Below are 19,786 nucleotides of genomic sequence, written 5' to 3' on the forward strand. Positions count from 1 at the left end.
GCTCGCCACCACAACAGAGTTCTGTGACGATCCAGATGTGAGATTCAGTGGCAATGACTTCATACATCTGAGTGACATGGGGGTGGTGGAGCTGGCGGTGGTGGTGTATTTCGCGGGTGAGGGAGGCAGACATTGCCTTCGGAATTTGCTTTATGGCAACTCTGGTAGAGGTGATACGGTGAGTGCCCAAGCGAACCTTGCCGTACGCGCCTGGTGTGTGTCAGGGATAGGAAAGCAAGAATAAGATAGTCAGAAACCATACCTTCACCGATGACCTTTCCAAGGGTGTAGTTTCCGACAACCCTTATCTTGCTCGATGAGAGTTCCTTCCCGAGTTCGTTATAGGCATTAGCAAGTTGAGCTTTGTGGTTCTGGGTCACGGAACCCGTATGTTTGTGGCCGTGTGCAGACATATACAAGTTGAAATTTAACGTAGAACAGAAATGAGAGGCGCGGGCACAGGGGCCACAGAAGTAGTTCACAGATTGGCAAGAAATTCAGTTAAAGCAGAAGCTTGGCAGATGCCCAGCCGTTTGGTAGGACAAGCTGCTCAAACTGCTTTCAAGTGACAACTGTTGGACACAGCCAAGATTTCCCACGCCGTCCATTTGGGAACTTCAAAATCAGCCGAAATAGAGCTCAGTTCTTCCATTCATATATCGCGACAACAACAATTTTCAAGTGGTTCAAATCCGAAGGTCGGACAGCGTACGTCATGGAGACGAATGTCATGGAGCCATGAGATACTCATAGAAAACTTCGTCGCGCTCAGATACCATGCGAAATGCCTGTCAAACTTGCAAAGCAAGAATGGTGAAGAACTTCTTCAAAAAATGATTGCCGATTTGCATATTCTATCTGATCTCAAGCTACCTTAGTAGCTCCACCTCGAATCACGATCAAGCGAAGAACTGCTTCCTTATGAAGTATTAGAAGACGAGGACTATCCCCGCGCATATTGTCCTTAGGCCCGGCAGGCAGCTTCCCTGGTTCGCTCCACATATAGGTGCTCAGCGCCTCAATCCTCGCCGCACTATCAACCTGCGCCTGGATCTCAAAGATTATATAAAACTGGGTTCATTCAAGAGCTTCTTGCCTAATGCGACACCGCACCGACAACTGCAATCACACCAGAAGACATCCCTGACCGCGTGCGCGCAAACTGCAATTCCGCGACGGTGACTTCAAGTTACACCTCACATCCCAGAGGCTCTGGCAGGGGTGAACAACAGTAAATCCCAACGCTGTTGCAATCTCAAACGTTGTGAATTTCTTTTTATTAGTCAACGTGAGGGAATAAGGCTCTTTGACTCCTGTATGTGCTCCAAGTCTTCGATTCAAACTGCTTGCCGCCGCTAAACACTGGACAGCCGATGTGACTGCCTCTAGTGATACTCACGATCTTGCCAATCGACGGCGTTGCTAATCTCAATGGATACGCACAATCATGTAGGATTGTTTAACCTAGACGGAATAGTGACGACTCTATGACTCAACAGCCACCTAGCAAGACGACGGAAAAACCCAGAAATCACACTCCTTGATCGGCTACACTCGAACTCAGGAAATGGGAGTCTGAATGAAATTATACAGGCCGCCACGTGACTGTAAGCTTGTATGAATCCGGACGCACCAGTATCACTACAACGTGGTGCTGCTCATATGCATAAACGTTCTGGCAAGACATGGACGAGGGACAGGTTTAATATGTAGCACTTGCATGACGATATGACCATGTCGAGTCACAACCGAGCAAACATTACAAATAGAACATCACTCAAGTACTCACTAGCACTTGGTAACTGAGGTACCAGAACTTCTAAGCCAATGTTAAATAATGCATTACATTTTTAATACGATATTTGAGTGAGGACATCCGGAAAATGGACACTGAGGAAACTTAAGCAGTTTGATTACTCGTGCAAAGTGGCTGACGATGTCGTGTACGAGTCAATGACTTCAGCCCGCCCCTCGATACAGCAAACTAGGGTTAGGGTCAGGACGGCCAGACAGCAAAAAGAAAGGCCCACCCAGCCAGAGTGGCCGTGGTGGGACGGGAAAATATTGAGACGATGCATGAGCCGAAGCCCATACAAACCGCAAACACCCTCTGAGGACAAGGTCGCCGTGCTATGAAAGGTCTCCACGGCCCACGAACCTGAGACGTGAAGAGGCCTGTGCCATCAAGGTAAGTATGAAGAATTCAATTCCTATCTGGTCGGATTTTATATTGGGCTGAGCGTGCACGGACCATCGATTTGCGTGAGAGCGACAACCCATCCTCCATTTACTTTCGTTCTTCAAGCTTCCAGTTACAAGGAACCGTGGTACATCTCTCTTCATCGTGTCAATATGTTTGACTGGACTGGAGATCAATCTGTCGCGAATGCGCATATCGCCTCGTAGGCAAGTTGATCACTAAGACCTACTAAGACTCTAATATCGTTCGTCACGGCTACTTTGACTGTGGGCTAGCTATAGGAAATCTCGGGCGACAACCTATGGTGGATTGTTTCCTCACAGACAAGAGTATTTTGTGGTGCGTATCTTGTTATAAGTCATTTGCCATAATTCAGCTTTCATTGGTTACATAGTGCAACAAAATACGTTGCAGTTGCGTTGATCCTTGTCGATGCTGGCGGATCGAGTCGACCTTTGACTTGGGGGTGGCGGTTCACAGTACCGCAAGAATCTCACCACGAGGTAGCCGGGAGCCATTTCCAGCACGCTTTCGTAATTATTCATCAGTGGAACGTGTGCATTCAAACCAGCGCTATCCAGCCTGTAAGCTCGCACGGAACTTGAGCCGTTATTTGGCGTCCCGTCGGACTCAGAAGCCAGTGCTATGCTGACTACAAGCTCGCGTCGAGTTTTAATGTTATCGTGGAAAGCATGGCTGTATCACATCGCGGGGTGCCTAGAGGTATCTCAAGCCGAGCGCCATTTCGTGGCATCAATGACCCATGGAATTGTGCATCGTGACATTCGTGACTTCTCGAGCAACTGCTTAACCGATGACTTCCCATAGTACAACTGCATCAGTCCTCGATATCTGCAGTCTTCGAGTGTACTACACTGGTGATCTTTCAAGCTCTGCAGAGTATGGGCGATCTTCTCCTGATAGTGAGTGCGATCTGCAATTTGATGCCACCAATCATTGACCAATTATAGCCACAGGGTAGCAATTAATGTGGGCATATTGCGGGTCAGATGCTACGTAGTGAGCGCTCTAATCTTTCGCTTATCTACCGGGTAGCACGTATTGCCCATATAAAGTGATTTTCTCGAACACTGTCAAATCTGGGGCTATCTCTGGCTATGACGGCTCAGGGGCATTCCGAGAGTTAAGAGCGCCACTTCTCACGAACGGATAGCCGCAACTTCTGTATAGAACTCTTTCAAGTCGGCGTCGTATATTTCCCTACCAAAAAAAGATTAGATTTCACAGCCTTGACTCAGGGACCAATGATTCACATCCCGTCTGGTGTCTCGAAATCCAGCAACTTTTGGAAGCAGTCTTTGAGTTCTTGTAAACTCCCGGCATGACTTTTGCCATGCCGGTTCGTGCTTCGTTCAAGCACAAATTCAAGGTATAAAGGCCTGAACCCGGCACACAACCTGGGCATTCAAAAAACTCGCCATGTTCTCTCAAGCTCTCACTGCTCGCACTGATAGCATCGCTCGTCATCTCGAGACGATCTTTCTTTTCACACAAAATGATATCAGAACCACTCTGATACCTGTCGTATGTAACAACTAATACGTGTCTCGCCCCCTCGTTCAATTACACTTTTCAGACCATATTTGCATTATCTGCGGCTCCCAGATATGATCCCATCCACGCTTGGAATGCTCCTTTGTGGATATGGTTCCACTTATTGCAGTTCGATATTGCCAACCAGATCCAGGATCCGGAGGAGGACCGCAAGAACAAGCCCTCCCGTCCGATACCTGCTGGTCGCATTTCTGTCGACAGCGCAGCTGATATACGCTGGGTGATGGTCCCAGTCTGCTTGATGCTGTCGTTGTGGTATGGCACTCAGGCTCTGCTGGCCAGCACCGTTTTTGCGGTGTTCACGATCTGGTACAACGAACTTCACGGTGATAAAATGGGATTATCAAAGAATGTACTCACAGCCATCCTCGGTGGGTGTCTGGAGGTTGGAGGAACCGTTGCTGCCGGTAAATCTATCCAGTTGCAGACAATCTATCAGTTTGCTGATCAAGCGTACAGGTTCTTGCAACTCACGCATGGACAAAGTCGGTGCTTTGGCGGTTGCACTTAGCTCGGCAGTCTTTGCGACTACGCTTCATGCGCAAGACTTCAAGGATGAAGAGGGCGATCGCCTCACTGGCAGGTGCACCCTGCCCACAATCTTCCCTAAAGCCGCACGCTTTTCAATGATGCTCGGCATTCCCCTCTGGTCATTTGTCTTGAGCCATATCTGGAAGCTAGATGCGCTCTCTACCACTGCATTTGTGGCTTACGGAGCATATGTGGGGACCCGATTCGTGATGTACGGCACGGTGGGCGCCGACAAGCAGTCCTGCAAATTTTATAGCGTGAGTCGAAATATTACTTGGGAGCATACTGAGGTGAAACTGACAATGGACTCATAACAGTTGTGGTACGCGCTCAGCCATCTACTTCCAGGTTACTGGCGTTTCTTCTATGGTGTTTGAGTATCCGGAGCTGAAAGTCGTATTTGTCTTGTTCTAATGATATACTATCTAATAGCTTATTCTTCTTGTTGTACCACACGAAACAAATTCAAACTAGTCAATACTTGACCTTGGTTACCTGACACTTTGACGGCCGGTCAATATTCAATCATAAGTCTATACATCACCTTTGGACTCAGCGGCCAGATCTTGTACTTACATAATGACCTGGCTTAAAATCATCCATCGTAAGCCAATCAAGTTTTTTCTTACACTAACTTGAACCATCAACATAAGTTGACGCTTGAGACTACTGTCCAGGTCTCTTTGATTTACTGCAGGCATGGGTACTAACGGGTACCACGCGGTCCGCTATCGGAATATGTATTTCAAATCACACCACAATTCTGATGGTTATCCAGAATGGCTCGGCCTAAAAGTGCTTCAACTTATATTATTGGTGCTACGCTCGATGACGATGCAATGAGCGGAGTCACTGTTTCAGGCGTCCTTGTCGTAGTAATGCAAGAAATTGCTGTGATTGCAGCGTTAGTAGTGATGCATTTATGCTACAATTGTAGGCCTGCCAATACTGATGCATTAGCAGCAATATAGGGCGATGCATGCATTCGATGCATCATCTGTTGATGCGTTTGTGATGCCATTGGTCATGCATTCGATGCACCGCATTTTTTAGACTGTGGGAAATTTGCACTACACCCAAAACATAGCCATTTCCGGTCATCTCCTGGATCTCAACATTTCCCACACTCCTCCTCAGCACATTCCTGTCCACCACCATACCATATCCACCTATCTACTGTAGAGAAGTATTAGTGTATGCTATGTATATATAATAGGCCATAATAGAACGCTTTTTGGTTTGTTTTTGTCCCAACACAAGCTCCAGAGACCTGTACATTTAATACAGGAAAAACATATCAAAAACACATCCGCATTTTTCCCCCTTCAATGATAGAATGTCTTAGCACACTAGATATATGTTTCTGAGTATATATGAGTCGATTCCACCGCTCGTTTGGCCCTCCAAAGGTCCCTGCAGCACTAAATGTAGTATGCACACAAAAAATAACAAATAGCTTCGCTTTTTTTCAGTTTTAACTATATAGACTTGAAAATATGATCCCCAACATCCTTTCAATAGTATACACAATATCTCAGGAGCACAGGGCCGCTCACCCACAATTGATGAATAGGCAAGTGAAATATTATTTTTGCACGAGAAATACTCTACAAATGTCATAATTGATGCATATACAGGGTAAGGATTTTCTTAAAAGTCAGTATATTACATAGTAGAGTGCTCAAAGAACCTTTCCTGCACTTTATTCTATGGGTAGAGGTGGTGTGGAAGGGTTGTTGTGTGAGTGTGGGTTGTTTGGAGGCCTTAACTGTATGTGCACCCAAGTGTTGATTTTCGATGTTTTGCCCTTTTAGGTTTCCCACAGTCCAATTCTTATCTATATGCTTTCCCTGCTCTCAATTCTAGGTGGATCGTCCTGTAACACTGGGACAATACTTCCTAGTGTATTTAGGATGTACTACAACAGTCTGATCATAAAATATCTCCCTGATGACATGTAAAATACCTTATCACTCAATATATCTAGTATGTACATGATATCAATAATCCGCCCTGTTTCTCACTGATCTTGGCCATAGTTAGCCTTTATATACACCCTATATAATATATATGAGCCTGCTAGGTAATCATTCCAGTGGTGAATAAGTATAACCATCAAAATTGCGAAAATATACACCCATGCAAGCAGGAGGAAGTATTGGTTTATAAAGGAGGATCCTGCTACTGTTGGCTTATATTTATAACATATATATACTCCATATACACCTAGAAATACAATCCCTACATCTCTGGAAGGTCGGAGCCCCAGGGAAAATTTTCCCAGGAGATGAACCATCAGGGGAGGATAGCAATACAGCACCCCAGGGACTGAACCTATGATCCCATACTGCTCATATCTTGTGTATACTATTGAAAGGATGTTGGGGATCATATTTTCAAGTCTATATAGTTAAAACTGAAAAAAAGCGAAGCTATTTGTTATTTTTTGTGTGCATACTACATTTAGTGCTGCAGGGACCTTTGGAGGGCCAAACGAGCGGTGGAATCGACTCATATATACTCAGAAACATATATCTAGTGTGCTAAGACATTCTATCATTGAAGGGGGAAAAATGCGGATGTGTTTTTGATATGTTTTTCCTGTATTAAATGTACAGGTCTCTGGAGCTTGTGTTGGGACAAAAACAAACCAAAAAGCGTTCTATTATGGCCTATTATATATACATAGCATACACTAATACTTCTCTACAGTAGATAGGTGGATATGGTATGGTGGTGGACAGGAATGTGCTGAGGAGGAGTGTGGGAAATGTTGAGATCCAGGAGATGACCGGAAATGGCTATGTTTTGGGTGTAGTGCAAATTTCCCACAGTCTAAAAAATGCGGTGGTAGGATGCATCAAAAGATGCATTGGGTGATGCACAAGTGATGCACCATATATTAGCAGGGGAGGGGAGAGTGCTACAATTGTAGCAAGAATGCATCACAGGTGTGCTACAAGTACAGCAAATAATGCATTACAATGACAGGAACCTGTGACTGTTTGGAATTCGAACCTCCATGTATATATATATCCCACTTCTCTTTCTCACCTTCCCTCAGTTTGTTCCATCACACTGAGGGTAAGCCTTTTTATTATTTGGTCCGCCACTAGATACTGACTACAGCTTAGGCTTACACAGTATCTAGGTATTCAATATAGTTTGTTCCATCACACTGAGGGCTTATGCAGTATCTAGCATTAAAATATATGACAACCCAATGCCATCACAACCTATTGACAAGTGTTTGGAGAGATGTTGGACAGGTTGAAGAGCCCTTCACATTCCCCATTACTGATAGAAAATGGGGATGATTTCAACCCCCCCTCCTGGTCCCCGCCAGAAACTTGCATCTGGACCTATGAGATTGACCTTGATTGCAATATCTTTTACCTGGATGGCATGCCTTTCTTCTCCTTGGAATGCCTTCCAGATGATAACACTTTTATCCAATACATCACTGATGATCACATGTCTGAAGATGACACCGCCAAAGATCATATCTCCAAAGATCATTACAGCCACACAGCTTGCATATTGAGATGCCCCCCTGAGCACAAGTACAAGAAGCCCACTGAAGGTTCAACAACTCTGCTGGAGTTGCAGAGCTAAAGAAAGAAAGAATGGCTCTACCTCTGGGGTGAGAGAAAGCCTACTAACTCTCTAAATGTGTTGGTTGAAGTGTGCCAAGTGATGTGTTTGACCCTTAAGGGAAGCAAGGAAAGCAAGATCCACAAAGTGACACCAGGTCAACTCTGGTGAAGTGCACTGGGAGTGCACACATGGGAATGTTGAGTGTGTAGGAGCGCAAAGCATGGGAATAAGGCACATGCAGTGCGCAAACATGTAAAAGATGATGATAGGTGTGAACTAAGACTGCTGAGTGGAGACTGATGATAGTAGACTGGGCTGAGGACTAGGGTGATGACTCTGATGGATGCTAACTCATGATAATTCTGACTGCTAGACACTACTGGATGGTGGTGGTTGTTGTATGAAAACTTTCTAGGCAACAGGTAAGCTGTGCCTAGGCACACTCCCAGGGCTCGGAAGCAAATAGGGAGCACTCTAAGTATGTAAATGATGTAAGGACAGGGTCCATGATGAAATAAATATTGTATGATGCTAAATATGGTCTGATATGAGAATAAATGAGAAAGGACTCACTAGGGAACTGGTTGGACAATGGATGGATGCTCTGGGATGCTGCATGACAAAGGGTGACCAAGCATGGGAAGAGCATGCTAAGTGCGTGTGCAGGAATGTGTTGCATAGTGTGGGAAAGCATCGCACCTCTGGCGCATTTTGTGGGAAAGTTATAGATAGTGAGTTGTGCACTATACCAATCATCATGAGTCAAAATATGGGCGATATATGCCTAGAGCAATCTCATTCTCTACACCACACCATCAGTTGTCAACAATTCTGAACTCATGACATACCAGTCTTTGATGTGCACTGGATCACAAGTGGCTTTGAGCGATCTGCTTGCCAAAAGTGACATCCTGTCTGAAGACAAGCATGTTCAAGTCACATTGCTAGAGGTCATGGTTGGGCAGTGCATGATTAACCCAGCCATTGGCAAGGAAATTTATGAAATAGAGCTTTTAAATGACCACAATCAGGTCACGGATGGTCAATGGTCAATTGCATGCTTCATGGCCAATGTTGCGCTTGTTCCTCAGATGTTTGATGACATTTGGTGTGTTTACCATCCTGAGCTGAAAAGACAGGAGTTCACATGGGTTCACGAAGATACTGTTGTCTGCATTGCAACACATCTATATGATGAGTGATGCCTACAGGCTTCTGTATCATGCCTGATCAACACAATTGTGGAGCAGAAGGATAATCCTGGTCATTGCTTTGGAATCACATTTTCTGTCTTTCATTGCATAATCGTCAAAGTCATCAAAGACACACACACAGCAACATTTAGCCACATGAGTGCTCTCCAATTTTTACCATCATTCTTTGCACATTCACCTTCTATGCCAGGCATCACTGCTCTCACCCATCTTGGCTATCACATCAACCCTGCACTCTTCAAGCGTGCTGTGGAGGTTTGCCATTATGCATGGTACATCAACATTAAAGCAGAGAAATCACTCACTCAGAGAGCTGACAGGAGTGACAATGTATCACACAGCACCATTTGCCCAATGCTGCCTCTTGAGCTTTGGCAAGACATCACCTGGTATCTCTCCCCTTTTGACCTCATCATCCTTGGATTGGTCTCAAGACTATGTCATGAAGCAGCCTTGATGGTACTCCACTATCTCCACCTCTGTGGCTATCGCCTTGTTGCCATTCCCCAAGAGAAATCAAAGTACCTGCAGAGGACACACACCTCTCTGTGGGCTGCATCTTTTTGTGCTGTACAAGCTGGCATTCCTACTATTGTGGATGTTGGGGTGGAGTTTTGGAATAGGCAATCAAAGAGCATGGTCACTCCCCTCAGATTTAATGGTTCCTCTCTTTTTGTGGCATTTTCAGCCCATCCCTGATGCTAGGGATGAAAAGCTTCTTTGAATAGAAAACCCAAGTTCTTGTATAGCACAACTAGAGACTCTGATGTCAATGATCCGAGAGCACACATGGGTTCCCTGACCACTTCATAGACTATGGCTGATATTGTAACTTGTATCATAGGCACAACCAATTGGTGGTGGGAAGCTCCTTGAATCACAGCAAAGATGTGCACTGCAGTTGGTGCATGCAACATGATCTCCAAGTCATCAGTAAATTCACACATTCCTTAGTGCAGCTTATTTTGAAAATTAAAACTTATTTTTAACTTATCTATAATTATTCACTTTGCTTTGAGTTTGACAAGTCAAGTAAGGAAGCACGTGGAATTTAAGTGTCGAAAAGCAGTGCAAGGCAAGATCAATTACCAACACTGAAACAAGTGCTGCAAGTTGCAATACATCATTATCAATCTACTACTACTACTCATGATTCGAACTCTATACTTGTCTGAACAAAGATCTTGAGCGTGATCTGGTACGTCCTCAGGCTTTGGCTCATTGTTTGTTCATTGATGACGCTGGAATGACAGATAAACCAAGATCGATGGACTCCAACGTGTGTTGTGGGCAGGAGCGAAAATGCTGGTGGACAGAGGCTGCCGCTCGTGCACTCGCAGAGGTGAATGAGGATGTGGGATGGCAGGTGGACTTGGAGGTCCCACTGGGGTTGTGGGAGAGACTGAAGAGGGTCTTGGGGTGCAAGGGTCAAAACTGAATGCGAGTGCAGTGTGACTGCAGGTTAAGGTGAGTGGAAATATTACAGCAGACGAGCTGCAAACTTACCAATCTTGAAGTTGATATTATTGTCTTGGTGATTTGGTGTCTGGGAGCTGCGGGATGGACCTGTAAACTAGTGTTTTGGTTGATGTTAGTAGTTTAGAGTAAAATGCAGGAGCACATTCGGCTGCGTCGAGGGTGAACAACTTACAGTCCATAGAGGACACGACCTCCTTGAATGACACTGTGCATTGCTGATGCATAAGCCACCTGGACTTTGTCCTCGAGAACTGACAGCCTTAGAAAGGGTCTCTGGGCGCTGAGACTGCAAGATGAGCTGAGGCAGTGGGGTCATAATGAATGCTAAGCAACTCCTGCACCTGCTGTTGTTCAAGTGCGCGCATTCGATCCTTGAACATTTTCCATTGCAATAACCTTTGGTGCTCATGCTCTAAGTGCTTCAGCTCGACACGCTTTGGGAAGGAAGGTCAATTAGAAGGAAGATCAGAGAAGTTTTAGTGGTACAAGGTAAGCACTCACCAAGAATGAATGCAACAGCATGACCTTCCCATAAGCCAAGGGCCATGATGGCATGGTGGACACACCTGAGGAAAGATCCAGCTTCGTGGTGGTGATGGTGAGACTCAGCTTCATGATGGTGATAGACCCACAAGATGGACCCATCAGGAAGAAGCTCCTTGACATTGCCTGAATTTTCCTTCTCAGAGGAGCTGGCCTGGATGGTTGATGTAATGGGTTGCATGAACAAGGGAATAGGAAGATCAGAGAAATTTTAGCGGTACAAGGTAAGCACTCACTGAGAACGAACACAACAGCATGACCTTCCCATAAGCCAAGGGCCATGATGGCACAGTGGACATGCCTGAGGAAAGATCCAGCTTCGTGGTGGTGATGGTGAGACTCAGCTTCGTGATGGCGAGAGGCTAGACCCATGACTGCATGCCTCCTTGATGTGTTGGGAATAGTTGTAGGCAACTTGCTATTCACGTCATTAATATGTTGTTGTGTCAGAAGAAAGGGTGCATACCTCATCTGAAAACATCTGGTAGATGTGAGTGTCTATTGTGACGCTGTCATATCCATCGACCATAAAGCCATCCCAATCACTGAGACTTTGGAACGTGTCATGAATGAGCTCGACAGTATTACTTTCTGTGGATGAATCATAAGGATATCTATAGAATCCAGTCATTATTGGTCAAAATTAGGATGAGGGCGAGGTCCTTGCCTGATATTCCCATATGAGTCTTTCCAATATTGCTTCACAACTGTAAGCATGTCATCACCATCAAATCCAGCAGGTCTATAACTCATCAATCCAGCTGTATAAACTAGGATAGAAGAGAACTTACTCATTCAATGGGGTTGATGTAATGGGTTGCGCAAACATTGACATTGCCTGAATTTTCCTTCTCAGAGGAGCTGACCTGGACAGTTGATGTAATGGGTTGCACGAACAAGGGAATAGGAAGGATATGAAGTTCTCCAGAAACAGGACCTGTTACGGCGAACCGTAAGTCGACTAGGATGGGCACGACGACAGGTACTCGATAAGAGTATCACCTGAAGCCGGATCGTATCCCTACAAATGTAAGGTTCTTAAGACAAGTCGAAGAGAGTGTCTCTGGCTTGAATATCGGTTATCAGACGACTTAGGATTGGAGGTCCTAAGTGAAGGATAATTCAGGTAAGACCTAGTAGATTAAAGTGAAGTCTAGCTAAGTACATGACTGTGTTTATATAGACATAGGTACTTTAGGGCAGGTACGCATACATCATCAATCGAGTCAGAGATAAGAGGAATGAGTCATGACGCATGCGTCATCGATCGAGTCAGAGATAAGAGAACTGAGTCATCTAGCGACGGCGCGTGGTGGTCATGATGTAATACAAATATGGCAATCAGCTGGTCTAATGATGGCACGGTTAAGTGCGGTCATGACGTAATACACAAGTAAGAGAGAAAATGGATAGGGGGTAATCACGTCTGTAACAGGACCAGGGGTACTGCATCAGCGTCTGCGCAAGTTTCGACTGGGTGTTCTTCATGTGATGTCCCAGGACCTGACCATTAGCAATGGACCGAGAATTGGATTGAGAACCCACCTATGTAATCCAGTCAGGACACTATCTCAAATGCATGATGGTCAGCATATTTGTTGACATAAAATGAGCCGAAAATGTCAAGAGAATGATAAAACTTGAGGGAGTGAGGAATGTACTCTGAACCATAGATAGCTATCAAGTGTGCTGCATGGAAGACTGTCTCAATGTGAATGACAGCAAGGTTCCTCGAGCCGTCCTCATGAAAACTTGGAGCGACCATCCACATGCCAGTATCTTCATCAGGGCAGTCACCAATCTTCTCAAACCACTGTATGAGAGCGCAAGGATATACTTCCCAGTTGTGCTTGAATGAAAAGAAGCATATGACTCTCGCAACTTTGAGTCCTCACATCCCTTCAGCATCTGAATCAGTGTTAATGAACATGCAATCATTGCGTGGGTACTCGTTTCGCCAGAGTGGACATGCATGGATATGTTTGCATCGCATGCCACCAATGCCACTCAGATCACTGGGAGCATAAAACATTGCAGCAGCAGAATTGAAGACCTGAAGCTTGCCTTCATGTCGAGGCAAGCTAGCAGCTGGGATATCTTTGGGGTTGTGGGCATCATCCGGGTTGAGCTGAGAGAATAGAAAGTACCGAATGAGGCGTCATAGATCTGGAACAGCAACTTCATGTGCCAATGCTGTTACTGTCTGTGCCCATTTTCATTCTGTGAGATACAGTGGTGAGCATTGAGATTGGACATTGCATGAGATTACTTACAAGGAGTTTTGGCAAGTGCCACATAAGCGAGCACCGTTGGACTGTCAACTATTTCAGCATCATCAGTATCATCCACTTGTTGCAGTTCAATGACGGGGGCATCTGGTTGTGGTGCAATAGCAGGGGCGTCTGGTTTGTTTTCATCTGCCATTGTATATGACTGTTGAGTATGCGAGAAATTTGAGAAAGAAACCTTAAACAGACTTACCAAGAGCAGCTAAAGTACTTGATAAAATTGTGCCAGTGAGCATCCCTCGTGCATCACAGTCCGCATGGGACGCTGTGAGCTTATCAAGGTACTGATTGGTCACAAGCATCTGACCAAGAGCATTGTGCCTGTTCGACCACCACCAAGGCTCCTTTATGGCCTTGATGTGCTTTGATTCTGTGATCGATGAGCACAGTCCGTTAGGGGCACCGAAGAGTCTGATCATGTTGACATAATGAACCATCAAGTGCTGATGGGGGAGTGAGAAGGTGGGAACGATGTTTTCAAATATCGTGTGATATTGATGAAAACGACCAAGTGCGTCTTGAATCTGAATCAGTGTATCTTTGGTAATGACATTGTGCCAGACAAGATAACAGAATTCTAACAATGCATGAAACACGCGCACCATGTCTTGAGGTACGTGACCTTCAATAGCCGGAAGAAACACTTTCATGAGCACTTTGGAATCATCGCCAGTCCACTGTTTAAAATCATGGCCTTGAGGGAAATGTTGTAGACCAGAGAATGATGGTACAGCAGCAACTCTGACTTATTGTTAGATAATATTGTTGAGTAAATGAGTAAGTTGACATACCTGCGATCTATGTCACTCATGATCTCCTCTAACTGTTTGGTCCTGTGCACAGCCTTGAGGTACTTTGCTACCCAATCAACGAGATGGTCTTTGAAAGCCCCTTTAATTAGCTGGTGGAGGAGGTCAAATGACAGCAACTCATGAATGTCAGCTCAGGGGAAGTCATTAGTGAATGGCTACACAAAATAGATTAGTCTGGTATTGGAGAGCGGCTTGTTCAACTCATGACAAGATCACCAATGAGACAAAATTCATCCCACAATACATCTGCATGTAGCTCATTGATTAAGAAATCAGTAAACTTGCAGGTGTGGTAGGTGGCATCACCATCAAGGTTTGTGTGAACTCCAATGCATCTACACGAATTGTTAGTGTGAATGGATACTGACTGCAAGTGCCAATACTCACTTCAGGCACCAATGTTTGACAATACAGGATAGCACTAGTTGTTCTTCGTAATCTGTAATGTATGGTCCTAGACTATATATGATGCGCCAAAAGTGTCCATCTCCACAGCGCACAACCTCATACTCAGTCATAACAGGTTTTAGACTGGAGAGAATCACAGACAATGAGCTGTGGAACAGCTGGTGGTGAAATATCCGAAATAAGTCATCTTTCGAATGCATCTTGTCAGCTGTAAGACAGGTCAGATGAGGCATAATGAAATTTAAATATGAACATATGTACTTTTGGGTATGGCAAGGAAACCGATGATGACAAGAGCATCACGGTGCGCATGTCGTACATTGTTGCATATGTTACCGATTGAGGCATAGAGGGGGTAATACTCATTATTACCAGTGCCCACAGAGACAGTAGTCTTGTCACTACTGAGAATGATTGGGATCAAAGCAGATCCATGTGTTTCTGGATCTTGCAATATGGTGTCCTTGATGGAATATTAGCTATATTATGAGCAATACCAGAAAGAGATGGAGGACGTACTGCCTGTTGCCATGCCCAGTCTCCGGACATGAAGTCTTTCCATCAGCATGTCTCATCTGATGCATCATATTCACGAAATAGCACCTAGTCAATTTTGTCCTTGTAGGTAGGGTTAGCAAGTATATTGTGCGCCATTGCATGAGGGTCCCTATACCAGACCTCAAATTCTTCATCCATCCAAGGTGGGACAACCTTGGGTCGTTCTCCTGTGTATTGTGCAGAGAAACACTGCCAAAGGACATCACCAAGCTGCGTTGCATCTATGATGTTGTGCAGATCTTTGTGATCAGCAAATGGAGGGGTGTCGTGGTGTTTCGCAAGTGTCGCAGCCATCAAGTCACACAGGAAATCCAAATTCCTTGCTGACATGTGGCATCTTTTGAATGCGAACTCTGCCGCCTCAAATTCAATTCCATTGCAGTATGGGCTCCAATCATCAGGAGCCTTCAGTGGCACAGGAGTTGGAGGGGTACCATGCAGCAGAAATGTCCCATCAGCCATGCATGGTCATCCTAAGCATATATTTGAGTCAAAAATGGAGTATTCAAACTTGAATGAAACTTACCATTTAACTTTGAATGGAACGTGCAATAGCAATGCTCGCTCACATCAGTGAATTCTGTGTCGGTGTTTGAATCCTCATGAGTTGGATCAGGGAGTATGGGAGATGATGGCCAGGGTGGGGGTGAAAAATCTGGAGGGGGGTAGCGAGAAATCTCGAGGGGGCAGTGACAAATCTCGAGGGGGTGGTGACAAATCTCAAGGGGGTGGTGACAAGTCTTGAGGGAGGGAGGGTGAATGAGATGGCTGGGGATGATCCTGAGGGGACAGTCCTGAAACAGGTAAAGTTGGGTGAAGCGAGCGCCTGTGTTGTGTGAGACCTGACTGGTTTTGAAACCAGTGCAAGCATCCTGGAACTGGGCATGGAAGCTGAAGCAGGTGGTGAGCATGACGGGAAGGCATATGTGCTGTGCTGGGATGTTGACAATTGAAGAAGATGTCAAAGGCAGACACATTCTAGGTTTGGGGTGCAACTGCCTGTAATTATCAGCACCAATGTGACAAACCAGTTTGATAATAAAAGCCAGATTTGGGGCCCAGACACGAGCAAACTGTACCAAACAGGCTTTGGCAAACATTGATTTTAGTGCTACACTGGAAATGCGGTGGTTAACCTCAGTCTCACTGTGTCAATGAATGAAAACTAGTACTCACAGTGCAGAAAGGGTTGGTAGACTATCTCCTCATTGGAAAGGTGTTGGTGAACTGTGACATCGATGTCTCACAGGCAAAGCATTGGATTGGAGTGCCTGAAAAATGCTGGAGACTCCCAATATTAATGGCGATGGCAAAATATTGTGCTGTTATATTAGTAGGTATGTCAGAGCAAAGTAGGGTCATATGCATTTATTCAGAGTCAGCTTAGGCAACATTTTTTGGAGAGTTGTGACAAAACTCACCTTGTCATTAGCCACCACTAGTCAAATTTTCTCTTTCTTCAGCCTCCCAAACCCTCCATCGATACCATGTCTCAGCCTGCCAGCACAGTTTCGAAACATGTGATGACCCGAGCTAAAAATGCAACTCAGCATCCAGGTTATATCCTGACTGGGGGCGAAGGCCACGTAAAGAGACATACCAAAGCTCAAAAGGCTGCTGACGATCAGTGCAAAGAAGAGGAAAAGAGGGCAAGTGAAATGGCTGAACTTGAAGCACATAACTGGATTGCTGCTTTTCAGAAACAAATGGAGACAGATCAAGCTGCTAAACGAGCTGATGTGCCAAAGCCTACTCGTCCCCACCCACACCCTGTTAAAAAGGCTGTAAAAGCCACGGAGACCTCCAACTCAACTATGGCTGAGGATAAGGCCGTTAGCGCTGATGGCAAGGGTGGTAGAGCGGGAGGTAAATTAGCAACCGGTGCTAACATCGAACATCCTGAGAGTGATGCTGAGGAAGAGGTGCGAGTGCCAGGGTCACGCAAGAAGAAGGAGAAGAGGAAAGTGTTACCAGTGAAGACGCCAGTGAGAGATGCAATCCAAGCTGCGGGCCTTATTGATGAATCAACAATGGCACGTGATGACAATAAGAAGCTTGATGATGTGTAAGATGTTTGCTTCTCAACTATGTTGCACCATCTCACTGAAACAGCTCTTTTCTTTTTCAATCTAATGGTCCATGATGATAGCTCTACTAAAGATTATGGTATTGCTGCCGAGCGCATCTTGGGTTGGAGGACTGATATTCCTCCTGCTGGTTCAAAGCCATCCTCCAGCTTGAGGAAAAAATTATCTACAATGCCTTCCAACTTCTCTAGTACTGCTCCCTCCTCTAAACTAACTATGGGGAGTACTATTAGTAGCGGTGGTGCCCCACTCACACCCATTGACACAATCGCCAATGCTGGGGCTGACAATGTGGCAGATCATTTTACAACCCTATTTTCAGACAATGATTTGGACAAATCAATCGAGTGCTCTCAAGCCCTTGCCCGTATGTCTAAACCAAGGGCTGCTCAGGTGAGTTCAATTACCCAGTTCTTTTTATTGTGTTAACTGCATTACCAGGGCATCAAGATTTCTTCTAAGGTTCCTGATACTTCAGTACAAACCATTCACGCCTATTGAAGCACCAATCTGACTCCTCGACAGCTCAACACAATTCAGTCTGACATTGTTGCTGACGATGAAATGAATGTTGAGGCGGCTCCCCCAGTGGTAGCTTCCCTCGTTAACTATGGATCCAACACCAATATGGAATCTGACCTCAAGCCTCCTCCTTCTATGCAGGTCCCCAGAGGATATTATGATGCTGATATCCGTCGAGCTGCAGCTCTCGCTCAAACTCAAACATCCCACTCTACTGTGACAAGTGTCAAGCACAAACTCATAAATATCCTGACCAATGATGATGAGATCAAGGATGCCCTGCCAGAGGATGACCTGATTGAGGACGACTTCATGGTCAATGACGACTTCACAGATAATCATGCCTTTGCAATCAAGGAAGATGCACCTTCATCTGATATTGAATTTGTGAATCATGTCAAGCCTGTGGTGGTCAAGACCAAATCTGAACCAGTATCCTTGCAGGTCACTTCTGCGGTAGTAAGCTTCGGTTATTATTTTTAAATCATACTAACTACAAATTATGTAGACTAATGTTGGCGTCAAACACAGAGCTCCTGTGGCAAAGCAGACAAAGTCTTCTATCACACACACTCATAGTCTTTCCAGCATCTCAAGTGCTACTTCTGGCGCCATGCTGAAATCTGTAGAGGTGGAGATCCTCCCCCATTCTGCTTACAGGATCAAAAACCTTCCTGGAGGTCCTTGGGCAGTCGCTAGGTGGAGCTCAGTCTTCATTCCTACCCTCATTTCCGCCGTTGGGGATCAAGATGAAGTTTGGGGCCAACTTGAGTCAGAGACGACACTTTGTGCTATTATGCAAGACACTTGGAATGTGGTCTACAAGGATATACCTCACACGGTCACCATTGATGGGCCAGTTATGGCTTTAGTAAGTCATTTTTGACACATTTCATATCTGATTGTGTTTTATTTTTTTATTAGGCTACCCAGCAGCTATCAGAGTGGCACAACGGTGTTGGCACTACTGCCATCACAGTACTTACACACTTCATGTCATCACAGGACAATGTGGAGACTGATGAGGATCGCAAAAATTTTGTGAAAAACTTACATCTCAAGTTAGCTTTCTTGTATGGGACTGTCACCAAGGACGGCAAATTCAAGCAGCCTTTTCAATCTGAACTCCTCATTCAAGTTCTCATACAGCATGGGTGCGCTACTTGGGGCACTGTTGACAACCACAGGATGGTCACACACGCAAAGGGCGCCCTTAGTCTTGCCACTGCAGTGGCATGTATATTCATTCTCTCGTCATACCATGACTAACTCATTTCTCATGTTTCAGATGGAACGTGCCCTCAATATTTTCAGCAGGGACACATGTGTCAGTGAACTGAAAGTCAACAGCAAAGGAAAGGCCATCAAGGTCCCACACACCATGAACAAAGCCTCAGGCAAGCCCAGTAGCGCTCTCAAGGCGTTTTCAGACACAAACTACAGTGAGGTGACCAGGGGGTACATGAAGTCTATCAACCACCTCCAAGAGTCGGTCATCTGGGACATCTGGGAGTGCACCAAGGACATTGCTGCAAAGAGGTGTGGTGCACCCGCCACTCTCAACAGCAAGGATTCTGACGATGAGCGTGCACTCATCTACAACGACTGGTAGTACCATTTCATTGTTCACTACTATTCCCTAACTGACGATGTTGTAGAGTCATTCACTACTACTAGGTGCTGCATAGTATATTGAATCTCTCATGCTTGTTCTTGCTTGATGTCTATATTTTGCTACTTACTAGTACTTGCATGCTCTTTCCCTCGCTTAATTTACAAAATGCCAGTGTTTTTGTGGTTATTTTTATATTAAAAGTGAGATAAGTGAAATAAGAATCAACAATTTGCACAATGCAATGGAGAAATAAGTGCTACTGTTAAAAATAATTGCCCAAAAAGCTAGAAAAGATTGAAATAAGTCATGGCCAAGAGGAGGCACCTGCTTTTTCGACTTAAAATTGCCTTGTGGCAA

General features: G+C 45.1%; 5 protein-coding genes across 5 annotated transcripts; 1 reads left to right on the top strand and 4 right to left on the bottom strand.

Moving 5' to 3' along the window:
- Window positions 1-59: 59 nt before the first annotated feature.
- Window positions 60-413, bottom strand: BJ212DRAFT_1489003 (uncharacterized protein; the record flags this gene model as incomplete). The annotated part of the gene is made up of 3 exons (XM_041341393.1): window positions 60-161; window positions 197-210; window positions 263-413. The coding sequence occupies 3 exons, from the start codon at window positions 411-413 to the stop codon at window positions 60-62; spliced, it is 267 nt and encodes an 88-aa protein (XP_041185472.1).
- A 5,697-nt stretch (window positions 414-6,110) lies between these two features.
- Window positions 6,111-6,626, bottom strand: BJ212DRAFT_1406166 (uncharacterized protein). The gene has a single exon (XM_041337415.1). The coding sequence runs from the start codon at window positions 6,600-6,602 to the stop codon at window positions 6,327-6,329; it is 276 nt and encodes a 91-aa protein (XP_041185473.1). The 5' UTR covers window positions 6,603-6,626; the 3' UTR covers window positions 6,111-6,326.
- Window positions 6,627-10,264: 3,638 nt separating this feature from the next.
- Window positions 10,265-11,770, bottom strand: BJ212DRAFT_1489006 (uncharacterized protein; the record flags this gene model as incomplete). The annotated part of the gene is made up of 7 exons (XM_041341394.1): window positions 10,265-10,572; window positions 10,624-10,690; window positions 10,769-10,894; window positions 10,938-11,030; window positions 11,098-11,288; window positions 11,376-11,553; window positions 11,606-11,770. 7 exons carry the CDS (start codon window positions 11,768-11,770, stop codon window positions 10,265-10,267), a joined length of 1,128 nt encoding a protein of 375 aa, XP_041185474.1.
- Window positions 11,771-12,697: 927 nt separating this feature from the next.
- Window positions 12,698-15,667, bottom strand: BJ212DRAFT_1450497 (uncharacterized protein; the record flags this gene model as incomplete). The annotated part of the gene is made up of 11 exons (XM_041338811.1): window positions 12,698-12,952; window positions 12,977-13,013; window positions 13,035-13,267; window positions 13,313-13,338; window positions 13,621-14,168; window positions 14,219-14,369; window positions 14,546-14,574; window positions 14,627-14,855; window positions 14,909-15,110; window positions 15,326-15,426; window positions 15,508-15,667. 11 exons carry the CDS (start codon window positions 15,665-15,667, stop codon window positions 12,698-12,700), a joined length of 1,971 nt encoding a protein of 656 aa, XP_041185475.1.
- Window positions 15,668-18,610: 2,943 nt separating this feature from the next.
- On the top strand, window positions 18,611-19,426 carry BJ212DRAFT_1289766 (uncharacterized protein; the record flags this gene model as incomplete). The annotated part of the gene is made up of 3 exons (XM_041332070.1): window positions 18,611-18,685; window positions 18,739-18,968; window positions 19,132-19,426. 3 exons carry the CDS (start codon window positions 18,611-18,613, stop codon window positions 19,424-19,426), a joined length of 600 nt encoding a protein of 199 aa, XP_041185476.1.
- Between the last annotated feature and the right edge of the window lie 360 nt (window positions 19,427-19,786).

Source organism: Suillus subaureus, assembly GCF_016647635.1.
Source record: "Suillus subaureus strain MN1 chromosome Unknown BJ212scaffold_217, whole genome shotgun sequence".
Classification (NCBI taxonomy): domain Eukaryota; kingdom Fungi; phylum Basidiomycota; class Agaricomycetes; order Boletales; family Suillaceae; genus Suillus; species Suillus subaureus.